This window comes from Lethenteron reissneri, chromosome 14, assembly GCF_015708825.2.
Source record: "Lethenteron reissneri isolate LAM-NWPU_2019-01 chromosome 14, ASM1570882v1, whole genome shotgun sequence".
NCBI lineage: Eukaryota > Metazoa > Chordata > Hyperoartia > Petromyzontiformes > Petromyzontidae > Lethenteron > Lethenteron reissneri.
In genome coordinates this window covers 10,504,238-10,521,513 of record NC_083792.1, presented here as the reverse complement: position 1 = coordinate 10,521,513, position 17,276 = coordinate 10,504,238, and the positions used below count along the sequence as shown (strand labels likewise).

Here is a 17,276-nt window from a genome sequence, read left to right as displayed (position 1 = left end):
TCAATTTCAAGATCACACTTCACTTCATCATCCCTGCCTACCTGTACTCTCTCCATGCACCCTCTACTACAGCAATCAAAGCCTTCTGTCTAAGCTCCAAATCTGGAACTCACTCCACCTATCCATCCATGCTGTCAACTTGTTCTAGTTCAGGCTCAAGATGTTTTTACCTCTGCTTATAACTGACTGACTGAATGCGTCTCACTATAAAATAAATATACCAAATGGTTCTGTACAGTGTCTTGAGCAGCGATCGCTTTGAAACGCAATATAAATCAACGTATTGTTTTATTTATTAATCACTGTTGCTGAGCAACAGGCCCAAAGGGTCACAACACAAAACAGCCAGCAACAATCGGCACTATTGAGGTTAGAAAATGTCAAAGTTAATGGATCTTGAATTGTGCAACGTTCTAATTACTCGGGGAAACACACGAGGCAATGGGAGGGAATTTCAAAGTTAAGTAGTGTGAAAAAAGTAAAAGTAAGACAAATGTTTTGACCTGTAGGTACAGTGGTTGAACGCAATATGGATGACACAAAGGAGCCAGTTTGGAGTCCTCAATGAGTGAAGTTTGAGGGCTCAGTAACCACGGTAGAAGCGATAGGAGAGTGATGAGTAGGCGACTGTATCGTACGAGCATGTAAATTCTCTGCTCGCAGCTCCGCAGGGCTGTGCCTGGAGCAGCAGCCGCTAGCGTCGCCATCACGGAGCCGGCAGAGCGACCGCGAGGAGGAAATCCTCACGTGCTACGAGAAGGCGGGCGACATCGCACTGCTCTACCTGCAGGAGGCCGAGCGGGTCAGTCTCGCGGTGTGGTGTGTGGGGGGGGGGGCGCAACCAGGGGCACACACCTTTTGGAAGTTAGGGGTATCCTGCCAGCAACATTGGTCCCGGTGGTTTTTATTGGTTAGGTTACAGATTCGCGGTGACCCACTGTTTTCTGCTGCTTCTGCTGCTGCGATCAGACCACTATGAGAGTATATGAAGCAGAGGTCGCAACCGGGTACCCGATACCCATACCCTACCCGATACCCGGCTACCCGTACCCGGCCGGGTACGGGTACCCGTTTGCGACCCTGGTGCGGCTGGGTAAGGGTACGGGTAGGCCGTGAGTCCTTGGTGAGTAACTGTTTGTCACTCATTTCCCAACGTCTTGTCTCTTCTCACAATTCAAGTTTCTAGAATCAACCCACCCGCGCCTGCAACATGGCTTCATCCCAGAGGTTGCAATCAGGTACCCGATACCCGTACCCTACCCGTACTCAGCCGGGTACGGGTACGGGTACCCCTTTGCGACCCTGGTGCGGCCGGGTACGGGTACGGGTAAGGAATCAAAACCCGTTTGCGACCTCTGATATGAAGTCACTTCAGCGATGAGAGTGAGTGGAGATCGCTGTAGCTAACATCTATGAGAGTGAGCGGAGGTCACTGTAGCTAACAGATCTCTGTGAGAGTAAATGAATGTCTAGCTCACATCTCTATGTAGGGGCGCACACACACACACACGTAAGTTGGGGCGTATCCGACTAGTGCATGGAATCCGGTGGTTATTGGTTGCAGAATCTACTGCTATCATGATGGTTATTGCCACGCTATATTTAGGACTGACAAACTCTGAGTACGTTTAACTTTGACTCGGGGGGGCAAAATGTTGCGGGTGTCTCTTAGCCACATGTGTCTTGCGTGCACCCTGGGGGTGACCCCCCTCCTGCTCATGACGACAGCTGTTAAGCAACAGCTACGCATGTCAAGAAAGTGGTTGATGATTTACCACATAGTTAATAAAACATATTTCATCGCGGCTAGCCATTAGAATGTGTTTTTAATTATTAAAATCTTATTCATATTGTAATGTCCATTTATGATCCCCGCTGTAATAATTTATGACATTTACGTTATTACTCCGTGCCTTTGGATAGAGCCGTTGTAAAATTAAACTCGTTTTTCCTAAATGTTATTTCGCCGGTAATGCTGGCTGACATCGCGGTACACACAAATGCACGGACGTGCGCATTTGTGGGAAAACTGCCGCCATGCAGATGGCGGGAGTTAAAAACGTCAAAAATGTTCAGACATTGCATGTTTCCTTGCGTCTTTTGTCTCCGCGTAAAGTTTGTTATCTGTGGAATGCCACCGGTTAGTGGCAGGCGGCCAACACTCTCGGCATAACTCCGTGGGGTTTTTTTGCGCATTGCATTGCACACTTACATGACATTGCGTGATTTTGCTAAAAGCGTACCTGGCCCATTTTGTAATGAAATGGTTGAGTTGTTTTCACATTTGTAAGTTTTTTCTTTTTTATCACAATTTCAGTTATATATTTATAATGTCACTCAATTAACATGCTCGCCAATGCCATCTGCTGCGAGTTTAAAACACTGTTGCACCTTAATATGCACATACCGCTTCAGAGCTTGTGACATCATAGGTTCGAGTATTACTCTGCTATGAATCTTTAACATCTTAAAAAAATGTGGTTTCATCAGCATATAATTATTCATGGATGAAAATTTAATTTAAGGGTTAGCCGTTCTTTCACACGGAGGAGTTGCACTGCCCTGGGTAAAATCTAGATGGTTACATGTTTCCATGACATGACCACCGAGAGCATAATCGGGATAACATTTTGGAGAAAAAGACCTCGTCTGGTATACAGGAGGTCTGTATATTGTTGGAGTTTGCATGTTCTCTCCGTGGTTGTATGGATTTTCCACATTTAGAATCAACATTCGTTCACAGTATTTGACTCCTATAAATTTCCACACGATAGGCCAGGTCGCTTCAGAAAAAGAACAAAATAGCTTAGTGGGCCTTACCTGGTAAAATACAAAAATTGTTTATTTTTTTTAGGTAAAATTGAGCATGGATGGCAGCGCTGCTTTGTGGGTGGGATTGTAACGATTGTTGTCCACAGGCGATTACAAACGCGCAGAATCGCAGCCCAAAGCCGCCGTGTATGTCGGCTCCGGAGCAGGAGATGGGCTACTTCCTGGAGGTCGGCCTGCAGAGCGCGCACGTGCTCAGCATCCGCAACGGGTACGTCCGCGCGGTCAGCTTGGCCCGCCAACGCCTCGCCCAGTATCTTATCGCCATTTCATCGTGACCCCGTTATCACCGCCTTCGGGCGCATGATCTCCGGCTGTCTGAAGCATATGCAATAATTCAAGCTCTTCTCAATATCCGTTTGTTGACATCAGCAGTGTCATCTTCATCTTGATTTCCATCATTTAAAAAAAGAGGTTATTTTTAGGGGTTTTTATGGTAGCAGCATTTAACAAAAGGTGTTACGGGTAACAATAAGCAGAGAGCAACATAGTACAGCCAACAGATCCAAGACACGAGAGCAGCATACCACCGAGTGTATGACCTGCACATGGATTTGTCTGAATGGACGATCATTGATTTCTGTTGTTTGGAAAATGCATTTTTAAATGTCCACATTTTATTTTACCTGCAACCAAATTGTAGCCCATTGAGACCAGAAGGCCATTTTTCAAGGGAGACCTGGGTTAAAATACAGACATCAATTTTTTTTTACTGAAATGAAACAGTGAAACAGGTTACGGAGTGCACAAAAATTCAAAATGCAGAAATTTAATGAATTGCAGGAACAACGTGTAGCATATAAAAGCAGAACAATATATGCAATTTTTTGTATTATTAGGATGAAGAGTTATTATCTCAAAAACACTTATTTTCATACTCTTAAAAAAGATAATCAAAAAACTGAACTTGACGGTATGATTCGTATTTGTAAAACAGTCACAATATTGTTTTACGTACAAAGAGCAATATGCTTCAAATAGAAATATCCATATTTCGGAATTAATTTAGTGGCTTATGATAAGAATGCATTCTAATGGGAGGGGATTGTGCGTGGAGCAGTGATGCTTTGGTTAGTGCGCTGCATGATAAACCTGGTCTCCTGCGTTCGATTCCAAGCCACAGTGGTAGGTAATATCTGAAGTGGTCCTGTCCACCCCTTCACCAACTTGCACAGACCAGCTTTGTGAAGTATGGTGAAACAACTCCCATAACCAACATGGCAGTTTGTTGATAAAGAGTTCCAAGTGATTATTGTTATTAGTAAGCATTTCCATTTTTGGTTGTTTGGGTTTGCCGTTAAGAGTTATGAGACTGAACACCCATGGAAAGGCCCCGTGGCCTATCCAGTCTGTCCTATATATTTGTATCTGTCAGAGCCATTCATTACCAACGTCATCTTTGGAGGCCTCATCATCATGACGAATGCGTTGCTGTCAGCCATCATATACAGCCTCATTCTGAGGCGAGGCCGTTTCTGCGCGATACTGCCCATGAGAAACGACTCCTGCTGCTCGCATGTTAACGTGTATTTTTTTAACACTTGCCTGCCTACCGCGTCACCGACATGTGTGCTGTGCGTGGATGCTTGGCTTTTGTTTGTAATTGCAGGACTTCACAGTGGGACAAGTCTGAGATAGCGTATGTGCAATGCGCCAATCGCAGATACCTAGAGCAAGGATACTCGACCTATCCTGCTTTGGAATGGAATAAATTTGTATTTTTGTTGTTGTTGAGCATTTTTGAAAATTATTATCTCAAATCTAGTATCTGTCGGTGCTTCTGTTTGGGTGTTCATGTGATTGATGAAAATGTGAGTCTCCTTTGTGTGATTTTTGCGTTAAGGCTTAAATGATTTTTCCTTGACACTTTGATTTATGGATTGAATCCCGTGGGTTCAGAAATAACCTGAGTGCATGGTGCCATATAATAAAGTTTAACAGTTTTTAAAATTGGGAGCGATTATTGGCTGCCAGCATATTAAAAAAAGCCCAATTCCAATATCTAGCATTGCCTGCTACAAAGTTGCGACAACATTTACAATAAGCCCCGAGTATGTATTTCCTCAGTTGATCGTTTAAAAATGGTAATGCATCTCAATGGATTTTCACCTGGCTCGGATATTGGATATTGAAGTTCAATGATCAAAACAAGCTTTGAATTTCTATGACATTATCTCCTCATGTGAGAAAAATCACCAGATACATTTACTTTGTAAAATCAGTTTTGGTTTGTTTGTTTTAAATATGTTCATGTTATTTCTGGTCCTAATACGATTATTTGTGCATTCCTTCTTGATTATAAATCAGTCGTGTGAAACAAATGTCTACTTCCTTTGCATGGGCCTGATTTTATGTTTGATTGGTTTACTGTATTTGTGGGTTTGTTTTCTTTGAAGTTCATTACATGCAGTGCTTAATTTCATCCGGGAACAGTCTTGAATGTTGTTCTCAGAAATATTTTGGCATGCCACATCTATCTCTTATGATTGGTAATAGGATTTTATTGGATTATAGTCTACAATAATATAGCAATATTATGGATAAGTGTACCTTGTCTACTTGTGGTAGTGCCTCATCCCAATAATCCCTAATCCAGGCCAGCCTAGCAGCTGGCAAATATAGAGTAAGAAATTAAGCCCTGATTGCATTGTTTGATCTTTTTTGAGAGTTCAAAACAATTTGAACGTGCTGATTAATTTGCTTTTCCAGATTTTGACGTTGGGCACGATTCACATTCACATGTAGGTGATTGAACCTTTTGCCCAATGTTTGTCTCCAATCGACAAAAATGGAGCAAAGTCCGAAGACGATGCGTTTGTCCGTTTTTGCCGAGATGTGAATCTGGCTCAGCATAACTTAACGCGTTTGCTCAATGGAGGAATCCATTTCAGCGGCTTCCTGTCGCAGTGTTTGACATCGTCTTAATCCAGCTCGCAAACCTCATACACATATCCAGCCTTGCAATATTAAACTCCTCTGCATCAATACCTGGTGACGTATTTATTCCAACCGATTAACGTAAACTATTCACGTGGTGTGTGCTATGAATTTCGCTGCAGTGCAGCAACATTCATAGCACTGTATTATGCCCCCACATCTGTACTCCCCACCTTCACTGGTTGGCGCGGTGAAGTATGGTGACATTACCTGCACGGTGTTTGGGAAGCTCTTATCCACCAGTGGATTGATCAGAGGCTGTACATGTACATCGTGTGTTCATTATTTCACCCTTAAGTAACAATTTGCAGTCGTACTGCACTGTTAAGACGATCCACAGCGATGTGCACAAATACGGTAAACAAATCCTCGCCCAATGTTTCCCCCGGTGAAGGCTTCACAGGTGGTTGAGTAAACGATCTGTCATTTTCCACGAAAATGCAGATGTCAGCCAGATATGTATAAACACAGCACACTGTGTGCCTCTTTTTTTTGGCATCGGTATTTCATTATGTTGACGTGTGCTCATTGCTCATTGTACGTTTATTTTTGCATGGGTTCTTTTCTTTTTTTTAGAAATCTCACCCGAGGAGTTGGCAGATTCCGTGAAATCCTCAGAGCTGTGGAGACACGGACCACGCAGAACCTGCGAATGGTATGGGACCGCTCGATTGCCAGGCTCGCAGCTCTCTTGTAAAATTCAGCTTGGCCCACGCTTCTCAACCTTTTTGGAATGGCATCCTCCCCAATCAAGGCCACAGGTGTCTGCATCCCCCTCCATCCAAGCTCCAGTGCCACATGTGCATGCCCCTAGTCAACGCGGTGTTTCTAAGGCACGTTTCACGTTGTGCCATGTGTGTGTTTTGTATTTTGTGTTAGCCATTTGTTTCATGTTGTGTGTGTGTGTTGGTTTTGTGTTCGCGATTTGTTCAATTTTTTGTGCTTTTTTAGTCCTTTGTTTGATGCTGTGTATGTGTGTGTATTTTGTGTTAGCCATTTGTTTAATGGTGTTTATTGGTGTTTATTTCTGTTAGGCATTGGTTTCATGCTGTGTATGTGTGTGTTTTATGTTCTGCATTTGTTTCGCGTTGTGTATGTGTGAGCTTTGACACCGAAAAGTGGCGCTGTTTTTTTTTTACATTTTACTTTTATCCTGCACAGTATCTAAGCCACATCCTGCACCCCCCCACCCTTTCAGAGGGCCTGAACTGCCAAGCTCAAGTGTTTATTCAGCAGCATGAGCCTATCCGATTAGCTTGTTTTCTTCGGCCACGGACAAATGTTGGCCTATCGCTGCGAATCACTTGCTAGCAGTGTTCAGTAATTGACTTGTTGCTTAAAAATAACGTTATAATTCCCTGCACCACAAATTACTACAAACTGCACTTTTCATCTGTTAAACACATTATAGGGAAGCAGTGGGGTTTGGGGGGGGGTGTCAGCAAGGATGCCTAAGCTTGTCCAAATATTTTGTCACTTATCAAATTCATCGGAGTGCATTCGACCACTTTTGCGAAACAATTCGTATCAGCGTGGTGAATTTCATCCAAAATTCCCCCCAAGCCGTCAGATTATTTCTCTCCATGTAAATTGAAGCAAAAATTACCGCACGGTTTTAAGGAATAATCTTAACAAAAATGATAGTTTTTACATTTGTCCTTTTCTAAATTTAAAGCAACAAAAAGGGACTAATATTGCATTGTTCATGGTCGTACGTTCTTAAAATCCAGCTGTGCCGTGTAGGGGTCTGGGCTTAATAAAATGAGAATGTTTCTCCACTTTCCGACGTGTGACGGTATCGTGATATCTAACATCACTGTGCCGTGCCAACGCGCGGCACCTGGGGCCAGGATTGACATAATCCTAGCGTGCTCAGTGAAAAGCACGATAACCGGATTACTCCATCGCGTTAAACATGCTGCATGTTTGAAACTGAATGTTGAGGCTGTCGACTGCACTTTGCTTTCCCGCCCACTGACCAGCTGCTCTCTGACCCTGCAACGCGCCTCACGCCGATGAGACCGCTATCCTTCGCCTGTTCGACTCCAGGCTCGAGACCTTTTACCCCTCTTCTCTTCTGCATGTGACTCTCTTTATGCATGCGTTTTAAAGCCTTTGTTGTCGTTTCAGTAGCCATTCTTATCTCAAGACTTCCGCCTGTCACGTCGCAAAATAAATAAGTAAAATATGAAAAATGTCCTCGATTGACACACGTCGTATATTTTATAGCGTCTTGAGAGGCAGTTGCAATTGAGCGCTGTATATATCGATCCCGTGAGCTCACAAGCTAAGCAGCGTTGAGCCTGGGTCAGTGCTTGGGTGGGTGCTTACCTCATTAGTTCTGCAATATTCCTTCAGGGCCCTGTGCTTGTTCTCTGCGATATTTATGTTTTTTTCTTTATTTTTTGCTGATGCGCTCGCGCACCACGGATCTCTCCTGTTAAAATAACCGGGCGACTGGCTATGATCGGGACCATCCCTGTAACAAATGGAACAAACTCAAAACTCACCCGTGCGCATAAAAAGGTTGTCGTAGGGACTGCAACGCTATGCGGTGAGCAGCAGAGGGCAGTGCAGTAAAATCCACTAATGCACCGCACTTCCACGCTTCCAGGTCTGCCCCCCCCGCCTGCAACCAGCCCACGCTGACCAGTGTGGCAAAGTGCGGTCACACACAATCTCCACGTGCCCACACAGCGTGGGTAGAGTCTCGTCATCCAGGAGTGGATCGACAAAGGGGTTGTATCTGTAGATGTCCAGCGAATAACACACCCCCCCGTTAAGATGGACTTAATTCGCTTATGTGGACGACACAAGCGAATTAAGTAGTTTCCTATCTAAAATAATATAAGGGGCCATCCATTTAGTTAATACGCAAAAATCTGTGAAAACTTGACTCCTCCCTGTACGCAAGCGTACTTTTTACACCCCCCCCCCCCCCCACCTGCGTACGTTCGCTTGACGCACCCTCCCCCGAATCCTATAGAATGGCCGATATTTAATTCACGCAGAAACGATCAGGGATTAATAATATTGACGTGTTGAAGCAAACAGATAGTCCACCGCCGGACTATCTAACTCATTTGAAGGCCAATGTAGATAAATTATTATCGAGGCTTCACCCCCCCCCCCCCGTTTCCTATGCGTACATTGTCAGTAGACCCCCCCCATACGCAAGCGTACGCATTTGGGTTAACTCCCCCTCTCCCCTCCATGCGTACGTACTCAATGAATGGCCCCGTGGATGTCTCAATTGTTCAAATTCCTTATTTCAGCAATTTGGAGCTGGGAATGATAAGTGAATAATATATCGCTTCCCGCATAAAAATACGCTTAAGAATATATGACTTTTTTTGGCTGAATGTGCCTTGTTAATCTAAAGCGATGATTCCAATTAACAGCAAAACGCACACTGAGTGAAGGGAGGGGGGGGGGGGCTACACGTGCAATAAATCCACTCCGTTTCGCGCCGTGTCCTCCTCCCCCCTCCGTTCCGCCCCCCCTCCCCCCACCACGCCGTCGTCGCGGTGGCGAAGACGATCGCGCGGCAACTGGCGGAGATCCTGCTGCGGGGCATGTGCGAGCAGAGCTACTGGAACCCCTTGCAGGACCCCCCGCAGACCCCGCACGGCACGGCCGACCCCCTGCAGCCGCCGCGGGCGCCGCTCGCCAAGGCCTACTCGCCGAGTCGTGGGCCCCGCACCTACGCGGGCGACAAGTGAGTGGCGGCGTTGAGGCGTGCGCAGCGGTGCTCGAGCGCGCAGCTGTCACCTGAGGAATGGGGGGGCCTTTTGAGGGGGCTGAGACACCCACCCCCCCCATCCCCGCTGCTAAAGGCTCAAACCCCCTTATAAAGTCAAGTCAAACTGTTGCTACGCAGGTGAGGAGAGATCGAGCAGAATGCATGATAGACAAAAGCAGGCGATTGTGTGTTTCGTTCTGTTTATCGTTCAGTATTTGTTTAAAGTTTGCTTAGCAATGACTGTAGCGTGCTCCCATCCCCCCCCCCCCCCCCCTGAGTTTTTGCATGCCCTGCCCCCTCCTTAAACATGGGCACACTGCAGGCTTTGCCGTCACCCCTAAATTTTATTGAGCCAGGGCGCTGCAACTGTGTCCCCCTTTTAAACATTTCCCATCAGCTGAGTAATGGTGCCTCGCGAGGTAGTGCATAGATAAAGACGATGGTGACGATGGTGACGATGGTGACGATGGTGACGATGGTGACGATGGTGACGATGGTGACGATGGTGACGATGGTGACGATGGTGACGATGACGACGATGGTGACGATGGTGACGATGGTGACGATGGTGACGATGATTAGTTCAGGCTCATTCTGGAATCGGCATGGTGAAGGAGGGCTAAGTAACCCCCACAACCTGCACAGGGTCAAGGCATATTGACTGTTTGTAAAAGTAAAAATGGGTTTGGGCAGGACACGTCACAAGAAGGATAATGCCCTGTCGCCACAAACAGGAGTAGCAGCCACAGGAGGGAACTCGCCCGAGAGCACATCCACAGTGGAGATGGAGCGATGATTTTGGCTCGTGCGCTGGTGCCAGGTGGATTGTACGCGAGAGATGACGACGGCTTGGGGCAAGCCTTCATCCAGCAGTGGCTTGATCATCGTTCATAACGATAATGAAGATGAAGTAATAGATACGTGAAGCAGTTATGAAGGGCAAAGGATTTAGCACATTTTAATTGGCAGTCTTTGAAATGGAATGAGCACAGGTGGGCGGGGTGGCCGTGAGGGTTGGGTAGGCACTGAATGGGATAGACTGGCAGCCTTCGGTGTGTTGACTGCCGGGTCAAACTCACCGCGTCCTTCAGGTCCGCCAGTTTCAACACGCGTGACGTGTGCGGCGTAACCTCCTTCGGGTAATCTCCGTACGACGGCCACGTTTTCAGCCTGCCCATGAATGGAGTGTGTTTACTTTGCTTGAAATATGAATGGAAGAAATTGGCTCTACTTGGAAAGACCCTCTGCATCGGGACCCAAGACCAACAGTTGAGCACCATTGGGTTAGCCTGTGGCTTAAACAGCCATTATGTCCGTAATGTAATGCCCGTTCAAGTAGTTAAAGTGCAATCAGCCTTGGCAGCTGCCTTTAACGTCGTTGTTGGCTATTTGCGTGTATTATGAATAAATGACATGCCCTTCGGGTGTTTGTTGGTCCTTCCACAGTGGGACATTTTTATACTGGCTGACGCGTCTTTTGCATTTTTATCTGAACTTGCAGCCGCCGACTCGAGTTTCGTCTTACCACGTATTTAAATAAGTCGTGTGTCGACGTACACTTCAATTGTTACGCTAAATACATTGCATACAATTTGCTTATCATTTAAATCTTTTGCACACATGAGTCGCGACGTGTTTTAAAAGCAGGATTTCATGGAATTGATGTCAACTGTGTCATCATTCGTCGCCGCGTCACATTGGACGTGTGCTGAGTTTCCCGTGTTTCCACTGGCAGAGCCAGTGGTGGGGGGGGGGGGGTGGGGTGGCACGTGCCCCCCCCCCCCCCCAATGATCCGCTCGAAATCCCTAATTTCGATTGCATCATTTGGGTTTATTAGTAATAAGTCGGCATCTTACGACCCCCACTGCCACTGTGTAGCATATTATGATGTGCCAGGGACTTTAGAAGATGATAGGACAATAGTCTGAGTCCATAATTGCCAATAAGTAACGGCAAAGCAGTTATAAATAACTTACAGAATTGCGCACGCAGTTGCGTCTACAGTACACGACTTCCCCTGAAGACATTCACCTTCAGCGAGCGCGATGCCGATCACAAACAGTTCGAATTCAACCCTCGATCGATGGCTGCGCCATCGCCGCACACGCGTCGAATAAAAAGCAAGGGACAAGTCCTTACTTACTAACAACTATAATTTTTCATTGCTGGAGGGGTTGCCCCCCCCTACCTGAAAATCCTAGCTCTGCCATTGCGTGTATTTACATTTTTTTAATTAATTTGCTTTCCAATTATGCCTTTTTTGCATGAGCAGTGAGAACAATACTGGATCTACTCTGGCCACCAAACCGGGCTAGAGAGCCCGTGTCCCTAAAAACATCCTATCCTGCCTGAACCAATCCCGATAGATTCCCAGAACTCGTAATGCTTTTACCAATCCATAGGCTTAGCTGCGCTTAAATTGTAAATTGGTCATGATGTCACGGGGTCAACGAGGAAGGGAAACTCACGCACCGTGAATTAACCCGCTTAGTTCAGCTTTATCGACCGTGTTGGTATTGTGTTGGTGGGGGTAAAAAGTTGATCCAACAGGTTTACAACAATTGTCGACCACCGCCCCCCCCCCCCCCCCCCCCCCCCCCCCCAATTTTTTATTTTTTTATTTTTTTGTAAGCATATATTCCTACACCCTCCATACAAGAGAGTCAGTTGTATATCGGCGCACATTGGGGGGGGGTAGAAGAGGACATTAGTGGGGGCGACAGGCGAAGCGCGGAGCACCGAGAAGCCCTACGTAGGAGCTAGTAAAAAAAATAGCTCTGCTTTCCTTGTCAGAATTTGAAATCAATTATACTTCAATGGACGTAGACTTAAAATTGACCACCCATAAGCAACATGTTAAGGAGCTCAGAGCAGTGTTTGTGTGCAACTTAATTACCAAACTGACGGATTCTTAAAAGGTCTGCTTAATTTCTCCAGCCTCTTCTGCCCTCAAGAGAACACAGAGGAAGCCCTGCTACTGCTGCTGATCAGCGAGTCTATGGTAAGGGTGTCCGGAATGTCACTTGGGTTCATCAGGAGCATTTTACCTCGTACGACCGAGCCATGCCGGGGCCTTGCCGAGCCAGCAAGCGTGGCAGAGGAGGGTGCCAGGTTGTTTTTCCACCGCATAACCTGAGCCGTGCTGCGAACCTGAATACATTTTATTCAATGAAAATTATTCGCCTTACACCTGACGCTACTTGGCCCCCGAGCCAGCTTCAGATGTCATTTTGTGAGACCGGAGTTTGACGGTTTAGTTTTCGGCTCGGCTCGGCAAATAGCCGGTGGAAAACCACGCGTGCTATGAAGGCCCGGTTTTGGCATGGCTTGGGTATAACAGTGGAAAAGGAGTATTGGTTTGCCTGCTTGCTTGCTGACATCTCAAAGCACTGTTTGCTTGTACTGCGTGCCATTATCACTCGTCGTCAAACATTAAGATGCATCAGCACTGTCTCCATCACTGCATAAATATTAGCACCTTCCCCTTGATGGCTGATTTGAGCTGTAATTACTTGCCCCGGGTCATACACGGTGTTTAATTATCAAATAAGAATCACTGTGGTGGATAGCGCATTTACAGTCGAAGGTGCTGACACTGATATTGCGGGTGGGGATAAAGACCACGGATGGGAGACTGATTTGGAATATCAGGTGTTGCAGGAGTTAGCTACAAGGTGACCAGGAGCTGACAGCAAGGAAAAAACTGTACCGAGCATTTTGTGTTGCCCACTCATACGCGTGTGTTTTCTCCGTGTACTGCGCATTTCCTTTCTCCTGCCAAAAGAAACTCATTCATGGACTTGACCCAACATCCATACGTAGGACCTTCCTGAAAAAGTGTTGAATCATTGAGGTGTTCCTGGGTAAATAGAGGCCATTATTTTTTATTATGAATGAGACACCCATTGTGATGTTGATGACGATCTTTGGCAGGCGAATCGCGACGGGGTGCTGAGCCGCACGCCAGAGCACAACAACGACCGGGTGCTGAGTCTGCAGAACGCCACGGTGGTGTACGACCTGCTCACCATCGCCCTCGGCCGACGCGGCCAGTACGACATGCTGGCCGAGGTGAGCGTAGCAATCCCATTGATTCATCGATCATCCATTTCTCTTTTTTTTACACTCGTGGTCTTCCTCTTCTTCAATCCCCTGGTCTTTCCCGACTTCTGAGGCGTGTCTGCTCATGTGCCATCCTGCCTCATGAGAGTGATTCGTTTTTGATACAGCGCTCGAGGACGATACGCCGCGCGTCTCATCTAAAACATTTCAAAGAGCAACCCCCCCCCCCCTCCCCGAGTGGTAGCGATCTCTGTGGGCACAAAGTTACTGAGCACCTAGCCTGCAAAACGGGCATTAGTCTGCCGGTAGGTGGCGATGATTGCCATGTGTAATCCCAATTGAATGATTTGAGAGTAGTGTTTGAATTTGACCGGTACACAATGGCCTCCTCTTGCGAATGTTGTCAGGGAGATCTATAAAGTCTACTGTGTAGGGGACGGCGTGAAGTGTCATCAAGGTGATTACACCTGCTGGTTTCGAACCGTGAACCTCTGCATCAAGCGGCGAATGCGCTCTAACTTTTAGGCCGTGTCATCTTATCACGTCACTTTTGCATGTGGCTGCTTTGAATGCGTTTGTTTCCTGGCAATATGTTAAAAAGCATGTGTTTGGAAACACGTTTACCTTTTGTAACGTTTCTGGACAAATGTCTCCTTGTGAGTGCTGGGCTTCAGAATCAATTTGAATCCCTACACGTGTAACGGGTTGATGTGACCTGTGTCGCCACTTGGGGTGGGGGGGGGGAGCGAGCCTTCACCACACTGTTAGCGCCCTGAGAACGATTGTTTAAGGGCGTTTTATAAATTTTAATTATAAAAAAATTATTATAAAAATAAGAGTAAGTTTTTTTAATTGAATCTCACCTACCAAATCGTGACGAGGGGAGCGAAGTGGTATTCACCTAAAATAATTGTATTATCACGATGAAAAGGAATGCTGTTGCTTTAGAGTTTTTTTTGTTTTACAAGTGGACGAGATCAAGTGTGTTTGCCGAGCACTGACCGCCGGTCCTCAGATTAGCACGGTTGGCTACGTAAGGTGCGAAAAAAGTTTAACATACATACAGTACATCGAGACTTTACGTATGATTTGTAAACGTGTGTGCGAGCCGCAATGCTCAGCATGCCCGTGTTGTAATATCACCATCGTCGTCAGCTGTAATGCGGAATTCACAAAGCGGATTTCAATGTGCAACCACCAGGATTGTATTCTCTCTGCACACTGCTTTACATCGGAAACATGGCCCTCTTTGCTTTTTGCAAATCCTCCTTTGCATCTTACACTTGAAATGCCATCAAAATATAAACATATCACTGTGATCTTACATTAATATTGGTCAGTCCTCGATATGTTTTTAGAGTCTTCTTCATTCAGACACCATATGTGTGTTTCTGTAAAACACACTGTATGAGCTCTGGCAGAGGATCATGGGTAATTATTTAATACACAGGGAAGTATTTTTTGCTATGTTAGAATGTGTTCGTCGTCCGTCAGTCTACGAATTTTCCGGACCAATCTTTAATGCGGTCAACTTCTGTTTAAGCCCGATTACTGGACGAGATGCTTGAGGTTGAAGCCAGTCAAGAGTTTCGCTGTTTCAACAAATGTTGTTTGAAAAGCATTGGTCTGGAACAGGGGTCGGCAAACAAAATAACAACAAGAGACATTTTTTTCGAAGTCGTGAAAAAAATTCAATATTTCAAGAGCCGCAATGCACATTCATACGAGACGGTGGTCAATAAATGACGTCACGCAGCAGTCCTTAAAGAGCCGCAGGTTGCCGACCCCTGGTCTAGAAGATGCCATAGGCTGACGGACCAAACTAATTGTACATGGAGAAGTGTGTATTTGCCTATACAATACAATGTGAATTACGTCTGGAGTCTAAATGTGACAAATGCATCTGAAGACAATATGGGACCTTTCTTGGCAGTATTAAAATATAACAATTGGTGTTACCCTTTCTGGCAATAAAACAGTTGTGTTAAGATGTTAAAACACCAAACGGAATCCTTACTCAAGGAATCCTGTCTGCATTAACCATACTACTTGTGGTGAACATGCAAACAAAAAACATGCTCTGATAACATGTGCGTTGTCTTTGAAACTGATTGGTCCACACCAGAGACAGCAATTTTTTTGCATGCTCACCACAGGTACGTGTGGTTAATGCAGACAGGATTCCTTGAATAAGGATTCTGTTTCGTGTTTTAACATCTTGACACAGCTGTTTTATCGCCAGAAAGGGTAAAACCTATTGTTATGCATCTGAATATACTTTACAGAAACTCTTAATTCATTATTATTTACGTATGCAATGATTTTCTAAGTTTGTTTCGAAGGCCTATATGGCCTGCCCTCAATTATTTGAGCATGAAGGAAAATCACTGTTGCTAGAATCCTGAGTTAGAACTGAATGCACTTATGTTTGCCTTCTCATTAGTATTGTGCTTGGACATTGTCATTATTTTATTGTTGCATTTGTGCTATTCCTGTTTTTAACCTGGTAGTACTTCTTGGAAAATTGACTCTTAGTCTTCACGGCCTCGTAGGTAAATCATTCATGTTGACGATGATCATCTCAGCCCATTGTGTTCATAAAAATATGCGGAGTGAAATGTGTATTAATGTAAGGATTACTTTTTTCTCTTTTGAATAACGTGACCACGTTTTGTACATACATGCAAGCTTTGGTGCACAAGTGGATTTTGAACTTTCGGCATTACGGTGCTTATTATTGGCTGCAGGATTTCACGGTGTTAAGGATTAACTTGAAAGTGCGAAACAATTACCGCACCTGACCTCTGCGTGCTCTTTAATGGATTTGGCGGCATTGCTTTGTGAAATCCCACCCTGTATTATGTGCACACTTTACACTGTGGCAGAAATTCGAATGTATGGCCAAACGTTCACCGACAAAGGGGACATCTGCAATTTGAATACGACAGCATGATTGCTGTCAGTCCACTGAATTCATCACCTATGTGTATATTAATGCACGCGTGAATACAACTATACGTGCGTTTGTTTATATAGTAGGAAATAATAATGATACATAATACCCTTTTACTCAGGAATGCCTCACTGATTCACAAGATGTGTATTAATAAGGGTCCTGCATTGGGTTATTTAAATACATTTCTACGGAGGGAGCTGGCAGGAACGTTGGGTTGCTCGGTCAATGGCCAGGCTCAACGGCGGCGTGGTGTATTCCGCAAATATGCCCGACTGTGAGATTGGGCACAAGTCGGCGTGAGTAGGTTAAACGTTGAGTTTTATAAGGGCACCACGGGGTGACCAGTCCCTCCCCACCCAGCCCCACCCCTCCCACCCCCCACCCAGCCCCTCCCCACCCAGCCCTTCCCCACCCAGCCCTTCCCCACCCAGCCCCATCCTCCCCACCCTTCCCTCCCCATCCAGCCCTTCCCTCCCCACCCAGCCCCTCCCTGTACGACGGATGGACGGACACAATAATCCCCTGTGGGCTGGTGTAACCAGGAGGTCCTACCAGTACCGATTCCATGAATCAGTTTTTGGTATGTTAGATGAAACTGGAGCTCCTGGTTAAAAACTCTCTTGACCTAGTAAGGAGATAACACTCGACACACCGCACAGATTTAAATATCCATCCCACTACTGCAAGGTCCCGGCCACTACACAGCTAACGTGTTTTGGGTTTGATCTCCACATCAACTCAGGTATTCA

At 45.7% G+C, this 17,276-nt stretch overlaps 1 protein-coding gene across 4 annotated transcripts in view; it reads left to right on the top strand.

Annotated features, from left to right (window-relative positions):
* The window catches only part of LOC133342380 (tetratricopeptide repeat protein 7B-like), a 122,749-nt gene that overhangs the window by 8,742 nt on the left and 96,731 nt on the right, over nt 1-17,276 (top strand). For 2 of the 4 annotated variants that reach the window (XM_061551508.1, XM_061551506.1), the window contains exons 4-10: nt 672-802; nt 2,919-3,040; nt 4,439-4,468; nt 6,343-6,421; nt 9,303-9,484; nt 12,447-12,510; nt 13,443-13,580. In XM_061551508.1, coding sequence (XP_061407492.1) covers nt 672-802; nt 2,919-3,040; nt 4,439-4,468; nt 6,343-6,421; nt 9,303-9,484; nt 12,447-12,510; nt 13,443-13,580 — 746 coding nt within the window. The remainder of the gene's footprint in view (nt 1-671; nt 803-2,918; nt 3,041-4,438; nt 4,469-6,342; nt 6,422-9,302; nt 9,485-12,446; nt 12,511-13,442; nt 13,581-17,276) is intronic. The other 2 variants (XM_061551509.1, XM_061551507.1) reach the window with 1 other exon arrangement.